The following is a 12910-nucleotide window of genomic DNA, read 5'->3' as shown; positions in this document are numbered from 1 at the left end:
TATGGTGTTTTTTTCTCATGAATTTACAACTTTATTCTCGGAAATATTTGGACTTTTTTCTCATAAATTCACTACTTTTTTTCCTCGTAAATTTACAACTTAATTTGTGTAAATTTATGGCTTTTTTCCTCATAAATATACAACTTTATTCTCAAATATTTGGACTTTTTTCTCATTAATTCATTACTTTTTAGGTCATAAATATACAACTTCATTTGTGTGAATTTATGGTGTTTTTTTCTCATAAATTTACAACTTTTATTCTCGGAAATATTTGGACTTTTTTTCTCATAATTTCACTATTTTTTCTTGTAAATTTACAACTTTATTTGTGTAAATTCATGGCTTTTTTTCCTCCTAAATATACAAATTTATTCTCAGAAATATTAGGACTTTTTTCTCATAAATTTACAACTTTATTCTCAAATATTTGGACTTTTTCTCATGAATTCATTACTTTTTTAGGTCATAAATATACAACTTCATTTGTGTGAATTTATGGTGTTTTTTTCCTCATAAATTTACAACTTTATTCTCAGAAATATTTGGACTTTTTTCTCATAAATTCACTACTTTTTTCCTCGTATATTTACAACTTTATTTGTGTAAATTTATGGCTTTTTCCCCTCATAAATTTACAAAAGTATTCCCAGAAATATTAGGACTTTTTTTTCTCATAAATTCGCTACTTTTTACCTCATAAATTTACAACTTTATTCTCAGAAATATTAGGACTTTTTTGTCATAAATGCAGTCCTTTTTATATATTGTAAATTTACAACTTTATTTGTGTAAATTTATGGCTTTTTTCCCCTCATAAATTTACAAAAGTATTCTCAGAAATATTAGGACTTTTTTTTCTCATAAATTCGCTACATTTTACCTCATAAATTTACAACTTTATTCTCAGAAATATTAGGACTTTTTTGTCATAAATTCACTCCTTTTTATATATTATAAATTTACAACTTTATTTGTGTAAATTGATAGCTTTTTTCCCCTCATAAATTTACAACTGTATTCTCAGAAATATTTGGACTTTTTCTAAAAAAAAGATCACTACTTTTTGTATTTTGTAAATGTACAACTTTATTTGTGTAAATTTATGGATTTTTGGACGGATGTTTGTCCATGTGTCCAATGACGTAAACTAGTATGGAAAATGTATGGATGGGACTACTTTACTTGTACATAGTCTTATTACTGATTACTGCCGAGGTGCCCTTGAGCATGCCTCCAAACGGTTCACGTCTTCCTCCACATTCTGACATCGGTGGCTTGCTGTGTGGATTCATTCTTGGTGACTAAAAATATCCACCCGAGAGAAAACTGATTTTTTTACCCATTTGGTTCATTTAGAACCCGCATCTTCCAGTAAAAGTATTATTCTTAGGGGGGGTGCCCTTAAGGCGCCCCTCACTCAAAGCTGTGATGACCGCCCCTGTCTAGCCGTCTCTCCTGCATGGAAAATAAGAAGGCTATTTAAAATGTTTATTTTTAAGAGTGAAGGAAAACATTCTTTGAATAAATAAATGTCACGTTGCCACATTAGCTGTGGAGAGGAGTCCGCGTTCGACACCCCCCCCCCCCCACCTCCTCCATCTCTCCGCCTCCTTCTCTCCTCCTCCCCCCCCTTCATAAATCCGTTGGTGGTGGTCTGCCTCAACTCCATCCAGCCGGTCTCAGTGCGGCGGCATCGGGTACAGGTTGGCAGCTGGCGGCGCGCACTGCGATCCGATCCGATCCGAGTCTCGTCGCTCTTCACCCCGGCGCTCGAACCGTGGAATTATGAGCAGAGCACAGGCTGCCTCCGTCGCCCTGTCCTGAGCCCGTTTCCGTTCCACGCGTGACACATCCACACCGAACACGATGGAGACCGGAGTCCGCATTTTTTTGCTGTTCCTCCTCCAGCAGGTAAGAGCGTCGTTTGTGTCACTCTTGTCGTCAGTCGCGGCTTTGCAAGTTTTTGAGTGGAATATGGCCATGCACGAAACCCGATGTCTGTCTTTTTGAGTGCTTTTGAGCCATGCAAGTTCCCACGGTCACAGCAGGTTCATGCAGATGATGTCACCTTTGCTGGTCTGCATGACTTCCTTCCATTTGTCCTCCTCCTCCTCCTCCTTCTATAAACAGCAGATACATGAGCATAGAGTCCAAGTCTGTTCCTCAGCCGCATCTATATTCCACTCAGACACCGACTTGAACGTTTCTTTGCTGTGTGTGTGTGTGTGTGTGTGTGTGTGTGTGTGTGTGTGTGTGTGTGTGTCATGGAGGAACAAGAAAGCCCAAGTGAGTGAGGCGGTGGTGCTGTCAAAAGAAGCAGAAAGTAAGGAAGTAAGGAAGTAAGGGGGCATTTATAGCTTTGCTGCCTTCCCTCGGGTATTTGATTCACTCCTTGCAGAAACCGTCTCAGGGGACGCCGAATAAAGACTTAATTTCCCGCTGTGATGGCGCCGCTCGCCTGTTTGATCTGATCTTATTATGGAAGCTGTAGAGAATAACCCCCACCACCCCTAAATTGTTGGACTGGAGCACTGTTAATGTGAGGCGGGGGTGGAAAAGAACTTTTTAGTCAAAGTATCGGGTTGTCCTGTTTGCACCTTGCTAATGATACTATGGAGATATCAGTGAAACATGTTTACATGCTAATGTCATAGTACCCAACTGGGGCGCCGTGGAGCAGCGGGAAAGTCAGGAATTCCCAAAAATTAATAAAATTTTTTTTTTTCCATCAGACCCCAGGGACCCAATTTCAAAATTTTTCCTTCATTTTCTACCGCTTATCCTCACGAGATTCGCAGGGGTGCTGGAGCCTATCCCAGCTGTCTTCAGGCAAAAGGTGGCGTCCACCCTGGACTGGTGGCCAGCCAATCACAGGGCACATATAGACAAACAACCATTCACACTCACATTCATACCTATGGACAATTTGGAGTGGCTAATTAACCTAGTGAGAACATTACCATGGACAGTTACTATGGTACACATAACGTCATTTTATGGTCATATCACCTCGTACTTCGGTACAGGACAAAAATTACAAAATAAAAAAAATGTATTATGGAAAGCAGGAAGTGAACAAATGTAACAGTTAGTGATTGTAAAAGTACCAAATGGAGGGGTAGGATTTAATAAGCTTAAAATAAGCTTAAAATAAAATCAAATAAAAAATAAAAATTAAAACAAAATAAACTAAAACTATATTAGGAAAGCAGGAAGTGAACAAATGTAACAGTTAGTGATTGTAAAAGTACCAAATGGAGGGGTAGGATTTAATAAGCTTAAAATAAGCTTAAAATAAAATTAAATAAAAAATAAAAATTAAAACAAAAAAAACCTAAAACTATATTAGGAAAGCAGGAAGTGAACAAATGTAACAGTTAGTGATTGTAAAAGTACCAAATGGAGGGGTAGGATTTAATAAGCTTAAAATAACCTTAAAATAAAATCAAATAAAAAATAAAAATTAAAACAAAAAAACTAAAACTATATTAGGAAAGCAGGAAGTGAACAAATGTAACAGTTAGTGATTGTAAAAGTACCAAATGGAGGGGTAGGATTTAATAAGCTTAAAATAAGCTTAAAATAAGCTTAAAATAAAATTAAATAAAAACTAAAAATTAAAACAAAAAAAACTAAAACTATATTAGGAAAGCAGGAAGTGAACAAATGTAACAGTGATTGTAAAAGTACCAAATGGAGGGGTAGGATTTAATAAGCTTAAAATAAGCTTAAAATAAAATAAAATAAAAAATAAAAATTAAAAAAAAAAAAACTATATTAGGAAAGCAGGAAGTGAACAAATGTAACAGTCAGTGATTGTAAAAGTACCAAATGGAGGGGTAGGATTTAATAAGCTTAAAATAAGCTTAAAATAAGCTTAAAATAAAATCAAATAAAAAATAAAAATTAAAACAAAAAAAACTAAAACTATATTAGGAAAGCAGGAAGTGAACAAATGTAACAGTTAGTGATTGTAAAAGTACCAAATGGAGGGGTAGGATTTAATAAGCTTAAAATAAGCTTAAAATAAGCTTAAAATAAGCTTAAAATAAGCTTAAAATAAAATTAAAAAACAAAACAAAACTAAAACTATATTAGGAAAGCAGGAAGTGAACAAATGTAACAGTTAGTGATTGTAAAAGTACCAGATGGAGGGGTAGGATTAAATAAGCTTAAAATAAGCTTAAAATAAAATCAAATAAAAAATAAAAATTAAACCAAAAAAAACAAACTATATTAGGAAAGCAGGAAGTGAACAAATGTAACAGTTAGTGATAGTAAAAGTACCAAATGGAGGGGTAGGATTTAATAAGCTTTGCTTCTTCCTACTCCTTTTGGACATGTGGAACTGGGAACTGATTATGTGATGCATTCAATTGTAATCTGATGCATGTTCAAATGAAATTTTACCATTACCAACATGCAAACTCAACACAGAATTGAACTCGGGTCTCCCAGCTGTGATCCGTGCGCACTAACCACTGCTTACTTTAGTTACAATTTATTATTGCAGTTATATTTTGCACCACTGAGCCGTTTTTGGTTCTAAAGGCTTCCGAGCAAGACTTTTTTTCCGCTCATCCAACATGCAGTGAAATGTACCTCGGGATCCCTCGCTTGCAGCGCGTTGCACCAGCGGCATCATTTTTAGGCCGACTATTGTGTCTCGCTAGACTGTAAATAGAAACGGCTTGATTAAGTGGCGTAATTCACGAGTCAATATAAGTTGGTTACACGGACGCAATCATTCAAACGGACTCCATTGTCATATTTTTGCATGTATGTTATCAAAACACATGCAAATACTCGCAGCAGGATTGCAAACCTGTTGTCTTCTCCTCTCCGAATCCCATATCAATACCGGGTAGTCAAAAGTGGATCAAAGGCATCTTATTTATAGAATCTGAGGGAGCCAGAAGTCCCAATAAGCCCGACACAGCATCATCAGCATCATCAGCATCACCCCCCCCCCCCATCCCTAGCTATAAATCTGTGATTTTTCCAAATTAATTCCTGCGTATTCTCACCATGTGCAGTACTTTCAGTAAACGATCCGCGCAGATGGGAGCTGCAGGTGTAAGAATCTTCCCCCCCCCCCCCCCCCACCTCGCCACTTTCATTTCTTCTCTTTGTCCACCTTGTCTACTCCATTAATGTTTCATATTTTGTCGAGTTCATGATTTTAATCACAGTTTAAATCTTGGACTTGCACCCGGGGAATATATATATATGTGTGAAGATTTGGATTTTATTGGCACGATGCTCAATGACCTGCTAGAGGTCCCGTTTAAGGAGCTGCAGGCGGAGTGAGAGAGGGAAATGAGCGATGTCACGAGGGAAGTGAGGTTCAAACGCTTTTACTTCAGATGAAGCCGACATGGTCGGGGACATAAACAAAGTACCGCGTATACTGAAAATATTTCCCTCACACAGGTAGACCATTAAAAAGAAAACATCATGGGTGAGACCGTGGGAGGAAACTCGGAAAAAATCCATGGGAGAACATGCCAATTCCCCACAAATCATATTGGAATCATGCATCTTTTAAAGTTTAACAATCGGATTTATAGATTTGATATCAAAGCGATCAATAAAAGCCTGACCTCTTAACAAAACACTGATTAATGACGATTACGCAAGCGTCGACAAATCAATCCACCCACGCTGAATAGAAAACACCCGCAGTAAATCAAAACTACATCACAAGCAATATAGTACATTAGAAGTACACGGACCATTAAATAAGGAAAACGATTACCAATGGAGGCCGACAAAGTCACGCCAAGTTTACTTTAATGGATCCACGCCAACTAAATTGTTAAAATTGAACATTTTTATTATTGATTTGCTGCTGGGAACTTCCAGTATGTAGCACATATATGTAGAATTAGCACATATATGTAGCATATACGTTTCTTTGCTACCGTGAGCCAATATCAGTCCATACGCTACTATCTACACCCCCCCCGCTTTCCCGCAGTCTCCCCTCTTCGCACTTCATCCATGTGTGCATGCCATGTCCGTGACAGGTCACAATGAATCCATTTTCCCAAGCGGGTCCTCCTCTGGCCTTTTATCCCTCCCCGAGACCGCCGGTATGTGGGAAGTGTCCATTCAGACCTGCCATCCGTCTGTTACTGAGTGCTTTTTTTTTTATATAATGCCAACTGGTTGCACAGGAACTGTATGATGAGCTGCAAAGGCTAATGATGACACTAATGGGACGCGCCATTCATTATGCTGGAATGATTTCTTTCACTCTTTCAGCTCCCTCGTTCACATACTATATATACACGGAAACAAGAAAATCAGTTAAGACGCCATTCCTAGCAGTGCTAAGGGGAATTAGTTGAATTCATTTTCACCATGCATACTAGTTACATTGGAATACACCAATAAGTACAATGGACAGTTCCATGTCTAGTAGGAACCAGGAAACAGTCCGGATGTTCATTCATTCATTCTTTTTCTACCGCTTATCCTCACAGGGGGTGATGGAGCCTATCCCAGCTGTCTTCGGGCGAGAGACGGGGTCCAGCCAATCACAGGGCACATGTAGACAAACAACCATTCACACTCACATTCATACCTATGGACAATTTGGAGTGGCTAATTAATCTAGCGGCTGTCTAGTGGTTAGCGTGCAGACCTCACAGCTAGGAGACCCGGGTTCAATTCCCCCCTCGGTTTCCTCCCACATTCCAAAAACATGCTAGGTTAATTAGCCACTCCAAATTGTCCATAGGAATGAATATGAGTGTGAATGGTTGTTTGTCTATATGTGCCCTGTATGGTCTATATGTGACCAGTCCAGGGTGTACCCCGCCTCTCACCCGAAGACAGCTGGGATAGGCTCCAGCACCCTCCGCGACCCTCGTGAGGAAAAAGCGGTAGAAAATGAATGAATGAATGAATGAATAATTAACCTAGCGGCTGCTAGTGGTTAGCGTGCAGACCTCACAGCTAGGAGACCCGAGTTCAATTCCCCCCTCGGCCATCTCCGGTTTCCTCCCACATTCCAAAAACATGCTAGGTTAATTAGCCACTCCAAATTGTCCATAGGTATGAATGTGAGTGTGAATGGTTGTTTGTCTATATGTGCCCTGTATGGTCTATATGTGACCAGTCCAGGGTGTACCCCGCCTCTCGCCCGAAGACAGCTGGGATAGGCTCCAGCACCCCCGCGACCCTCGTGAGGAAAAAGCGGTAGAAAATGAATGAATGAATGAATGAATAATTAACCTAGCGGCTGCTAGTGGTTAGCGTGCAGACCTCACAGCTAGGAGACCCGAGTTCAATTCCCCCCTCGGCCATCTCCGGTTTCCTCCCACATTCCAAAAACATGCTAGGTTAATTAGCCACTCCAAATTGTCCATAGGAATGAATGTGAGTGTGAATGGTTGTTTGTCTATATGTGCCCTGTTTGGTCTATATGTGACCGGTAGGCAGGTGGGATAGGCTCCAGCACCCTCCGCGACCCTTGTGAGGATAAGTGGTAGAAAGTGAGAATTAACTTAGCATGTTAGCATGTACCCGATGGCCGAGGGTGGGATTGAACTCGGGTCTCCTAGCTCACCACTCGACCGCCGTGCAGCCCCAGTCCGGATATGTTCTTAACATTTTTTTAAAAATGACAAAACATCCTTGTTAGTGTCCTTTTAGCGTGCTAATACATCAATACATGGAAACAGCTTCATTGCCCCATCTATGATGTCATCAGCAGGCGACTGTATTTCTTAATTAATTAACACAGTTTGGCCACACACAAAACAAAGCTAATTACTCCGCTTTTAATGGATGATTAAGTAAATTTAAAGAATAGAATGAGAGGATATTTACAATATTAAAAGGTTTGGATTGTTGTCGATGAATTGGATGACTGATTAATCATTGATTAATTGTTGCACATCTATTAGCAGCTCCTCTCCTGGTTGCAGCCAACACTTATTTTCGGTTACTTCAAGACATTAGTTGACCAGCAGATCAATTGATTGATTAATCGCATCCATTTTTGCACATCCAAGTTGGCTTTTAGCATTTACAGTTTTCCAAGTTTTTTCCTTTAAAGCCAGAGTCTTCACTAGTCGGCCATTGTTTATCAGCAGGTTCCCTTGGGAATGTGCTTGAGCTTCAGTGAGCTGTGATAGGCTATAAGGTCAAACACTTTCTTAAACTCAACAGTGGCAGGGTGTGACCTTTTGAAGGGGAAAAAAAAAAAAAAAAAACGACTTCTCAGTCTTGTACCCTTTGACAAAGCCACCACGCTCCTCTCCTGGGGGGCGGGGGGATGCGGATGAGCGGAGGATGAGGGATGAAGATAGTGAGAGTAGTAATTAAAGTAAATATGTCCCCTTAGCATTCCATTAGAATCTGCCTGCATTCGTTATAAGCGGCCTAATTATGCAAAACGCCAATGGACATCGTAAAACATGCCAAGTGAGAGAAAAAAAAAAAAAACAAAGAAAACCCCCGAGTGGATTAATGGCTTATTTGTGAGTGGCTAGGATAGGACGTGGAGGATTGGACTACATTGGAGTGTGAAGGACGCAGCAGAGAAACGCCGGTTGATCATGCTTTCATCTGGGGTCATTGTCCTCCTGTCGGTTGTGTTGTCAGACAAGCGTTCCGATAAAGGTGACACAGGTGTAAAAAAAAAAAAAAAAAAAAAAAAAAAAAAAGTAATCCTCTGAAAATCTCTCCAGCGTACGAGCCAGCGACGCTTGCTTGCTTCACACTCCTTTCCGCTGTCTGGCAGTTTGTCTGCTGCAGCCTCCTCTGTGACAAACACTCGCTGTAATGTAATCCACGGCACATATTCATGAGGCGTTCACCCACTCTGTTAGCCTGTCTCCTTTCCACATCCCGATATGTACTCTCAACTTTTCATTTGGCAGGTGCTGTGCTTATTTTGCAGCGTGATTGTGATGACTCTCTATGCTGTGTTGTGTGTGTTTGTGTGTGTGTGTGTGTGTGTGTGTGTGTAAAGCTGCCAGCAACACAGTGGGTCTATTCATGTAGAAGAGCTCGTACCGCAGGGTTCCTTTTCCAGCACAAGAGTAGTTTTGCAGATAATGGAGAAATACCAGATGAATTAAACCCTGACCATGTAGTGTCCCGTTCCTGGTGTGGCGTACCTTTTTGTGAAAATGTCTTTCATCGTGAGACACTTGGTAGAAATCACACAATGGTGTTTTTTTTTTTTTTACGGAAAAGGTACAAAATATGGACTGGACTACCTTTTGAGGTTGCTTATTTGAGGTTTCGGGTCACCCTCAACTGAGTGACCCAACCAGGGGTGGTCAGGCCCCGACTTGGGTCCAGGTAGCACGCTACGCCATGCAGTCCCCCTCAACCAAAGCCACAATGAAGCCTTTCCAGCAGCTTCCATGATGTTCTTCATGGACCTTTGCCTGTGTAGCTGACAGATTCCCAGGAGTCCCAAATGCAAAACCCCCTGCAACCCACATCAGGTTTGCGTCAGTTTGGAAAAGTCGTCTTGATACCGGTCTGAGATGTTGCTTCTGGTCTACATTTCATTTGGTTCCTCCAACATCAACTATTAGCACTTGTTTTCGTAGTAGGACACAAAATCAGACGATATTTTGATGGTTTGCTTTGAAGTGTAGCTCTGGTGTTTAGAGGTTCTGGGCACTGCGGGGTGTCCCCCCCGCCTTGCCTCATCAGGTGCCGCACAGGCACACCGTGCCTTGCATACATAACCTCCTCAAGGAGCCCATCTTGGTCTGGTGTTGCCTTCAGACCTGTCAGGTTTTTGATTGTTGATTGAACATTCTCGTCGGTTCATACCAGAATATCTGTCATTTTTGGGGTGCTCATCCTTCCCACCTCTGGGGCACCCCCGGGGGGGTATTTCTTCTAAGGGTTCTTTGTAGTGTGTCTTGGGTGCTCCCTAGCTCGACTTGCTAACGCTGCCTGCTGGAATAATTGATAGAATCTCTTATGAACGAGACTACGAGGTGGAAGACCTGGAGTGGTGGAGCAGGGTGGGGTGCTGGAGCCTATCCCAGCTGACTTCGGGCGAGAGGCGTTGTACACCCTGGACTGGTCGCCAGCCAATCACAGATGATGATAGGAATTGACCAAAAAATAAGTCAAAGTCACAAATATTAGGATGGGATTCTCCTCCAAAGTTTTGGACTTCCTGGTCCTGCTGGTCCCGTTGGTGCACTTGCATTGTATGCCACTCATCTTGATCTAATCTACTTTGATTGTTCAATTTTCCTCCCATTAATCCTCTATTCCGTATCAAATGCTGTGGAGTGTGTCACTTAGCAGATGATTCACGGTTCATCTCAAGTGCAAATGCTGAAAAAAAGTCTTTATTTTTTTTTTCTTTATTATACTTTATTATTATTGTTTCTTCGGTATCAATAATGTTACTTTGTCTTTAAAGCCAACGATAATCATGAGAATTATTATTATCATTTTGACTTTAAAGCTGCAGTTTGCCGCTTTAGTTCTAATGCAAATGTGACCGTGATGCGTTTGAAGACATCAGACCCACTTTTGCATTTTTCGCAACGTCACTGCTTCAGAAGGTGTGACTGTGAAGCAATCCCATCCTCTTGTCGTTAGAGCTGATACTTTACTCTCTCTAGTGTTACTTTGGCTCAAAGTTTTGGAATCTAATAGTTATTTATGTACTTTTCATGATATCATAACATTGCTCCTATTCACGCGGAGGCGTCTTCTTTGCCTTGCATGCAATACCGCTGCTGCTGCCTAGATGGCGACAAAGTGCCAGTTATTATTCCAAGACATTCCCACGCTGAAATGCACTTTTGAGGGTGCAAATGTTGTGTTTACTTGCATGTCCATGTATGTGTATTGCAGTAATTTAAAGCCCTAAATGTGCCCGTCAGGGAAAAAGAGCCGCAAGATGAGCATACACAGCAGTATATCAGTACATATGCATGCGGCTCTCAATTAGCTGTGCGTTTTCCAACTTGGTGTCAGCATGTGAGAAATGAAAGCAAACATTAGCCTGCAACTGATGATGGGCATTATGGTGCTTTGTCTGATGCCGTAGGACTCTTTTAAAGATATAGCGTTAAAATCCGTACATTCCACTCGTTCACAGGTGAGCTGGAGTCTACCCCAACACGCTAACACTGTACTTTATCCTGAAGTTGTTTACTGCTGATTAAAGCAGCGCTAATTAATCAACTATAATGTGCTTCTCTCCTGTTTGTCTTTTGTTTACTTTGCAGGGAACATGATGTTGCATCACTGAGAGCGTTTTTTTTTCTCAGTCTTGTTGCCTTTTTGTCCTCCCGCTCACTCATACATGTTAATAATCCTCCAAAAATACAGTGAAATGTTGGTGCAGGTCCTATTTTAGAATTTTTCAAAATGTTCTTAAGGGACCCTAAATAATTGTATATTTTCTATTTATTTTTTTTTAATTTTTTATAGATTTTTTTTTTTACAATTTTTTTTTTTTTTTTTACAAATTTTATATGATAGGGCAAAAGCAGGCTAATAAGCAAGCCAATAAGCAGGCTAATACTAGCCTACTACTACTACTAGTAATAATCAGAAGAATAATAATAGTAATAATAATAGGCTAATGAATAATATAATAATAATTATATGATTGACAACAAATAGTTGCAGAGTTTGAGCAGCAGTTTTGCAGTATAAATTGTGTGTACTTGTGTATATTTAATGGTGGCCTAAAACTATTGAGTATCTCTACTAAATCTGTCCAAAAGTGTCAAAGTTCAATCCCAATTCTTGTTCCTTATTTGGATATTTTGATTTTTTTTATTGTCTACTACATTCATTCATATCCTGTGCATCTTCAGGGGGGCTAAGACCCCCCTGTACTCAGAATTTAGTGACGCCCCTGGCTGTGGGAAGGTAGTTGAAGTACACACATTCCATGTTATTGTGGGACTTCATATGAAATGACTGAGAATGTGTAGTATGTTAAACACGGGGGTCAACATGCTAACCGTGTACAGGACAGGGTACCTAAAGGGATCTCGGTAAACAGGTTGTACACCTCTAGTATTTTGTCTGAGCGCACTGATCTCCAACAATAAGGATTACATTGAAATTTAGAAGAAATGAAATATTGTAATAGACATAGTACCACAACCTCTCAGCGTAGTACAGTCCCGTAATAATGATCTCAGCACTGCACTGAATAGATTTGATTTTCATTAGATTACATTTCTTGTCCTCTATCCTCCGTGAACGCTTTACTGGACGCAATTTTCCGCTGAGGTGGTCCTCGTACGCGTGCCTTGGTTTTTCCATAGTCGCACTCGGTGGCCGTTATCAGAGCATTTAGCGTTCCAGCCGGTCCAACTTTAAAGAAGACTTTACGCTTTGCATAAAAGTCCCGCCAGGAGAAACGCACCAATGCCATGTGCCGCCTGAATTACCGAAACGGGCTGGTATAATTAAAAAAAAATGTACTGCACGGATCCGGAATTGGAATTTAGGTCACAAAAACTTCATCTGGAGTCGTCAGCAATAACTGAATGACCCTCGAATAAAGTTATATCCTGATTTATTTGTGTTGCACAGAAACCGTTATATTTATTATAGCATTGATCGATGGCCGTGACTCTTGAACTGACTCTGGCTCACAAACGAAACCATGATTGTTCATGGTTTCTTCGACTCTAAATGCAGTCGCCCTACCGTGATTATATACTCCGACAAAATACCGGATGTTAAATCTGAATAAAAAAATAACCGGGCATTAAAGATAGATGAGCTCATTGACCCGGTGTTACCTCCCTAGTCTTTCTAATCGTGTGCCGTCACGGGGATGATGGATCTACGTATACGCTTGGGTCAGACTTCATTCACCAAATTCATTATTCACTCAGATGACGCAGATAAGAACAATTTATGAAAGACCGAAGTTCAT

At 40.3% G+C, this 12910-nt stretch overlaps 1 protein-coding gene across 3 annotated transcripts in view; it reads left to right on the top strand.

The window, feature by feature from the left end:
- The first annotated feature begins 1661 nt into the window (after nucleotides 1–1661).
- The window catches only part of cdh13 (cadherin 13, H-cadherin (heart)), a 253180-nt gene continuing 241931 nt past the window's right edge, over nucleotides 1662–12910 (top strand). For all 3 annotated transcript variants that reach the window (XM_058088198.1, XM_058088197.1, XM_058088199.1), the window contains exon 1: nucleotides 1662–1914. In XM_058088198.1, coding sequence (XP_057944181.1) covers nucleotides 1870–1914 — 45 coding nt within the window. In that variant the 5' untranslated portion in view covers nucleotides 1662–1869. The remainder of the gene's footprint in view (nucleotides 1915–12910) is intronic.

Source organism: Doryrhamphus excisus, chromosome 11, assembly GCF_030265055.1.
Source record: "Doryrhamphus excisus isolate RoL2022-K1 chromosome 11, RoL_Dexc_1.0, whole genome shotgun sequence".
NCBI lineage: Eukaryota > Metazoa > Chordata > Actinopteri > Syngnathiformes > Syngnathidae > Doryrhamphus > Doryrhamphus excisus.
The sequence above is the reverse complement of the archived record's forward strand: the minus strand, read 5'-3'. Positions and strand labels throughout refer to the sequence as shown.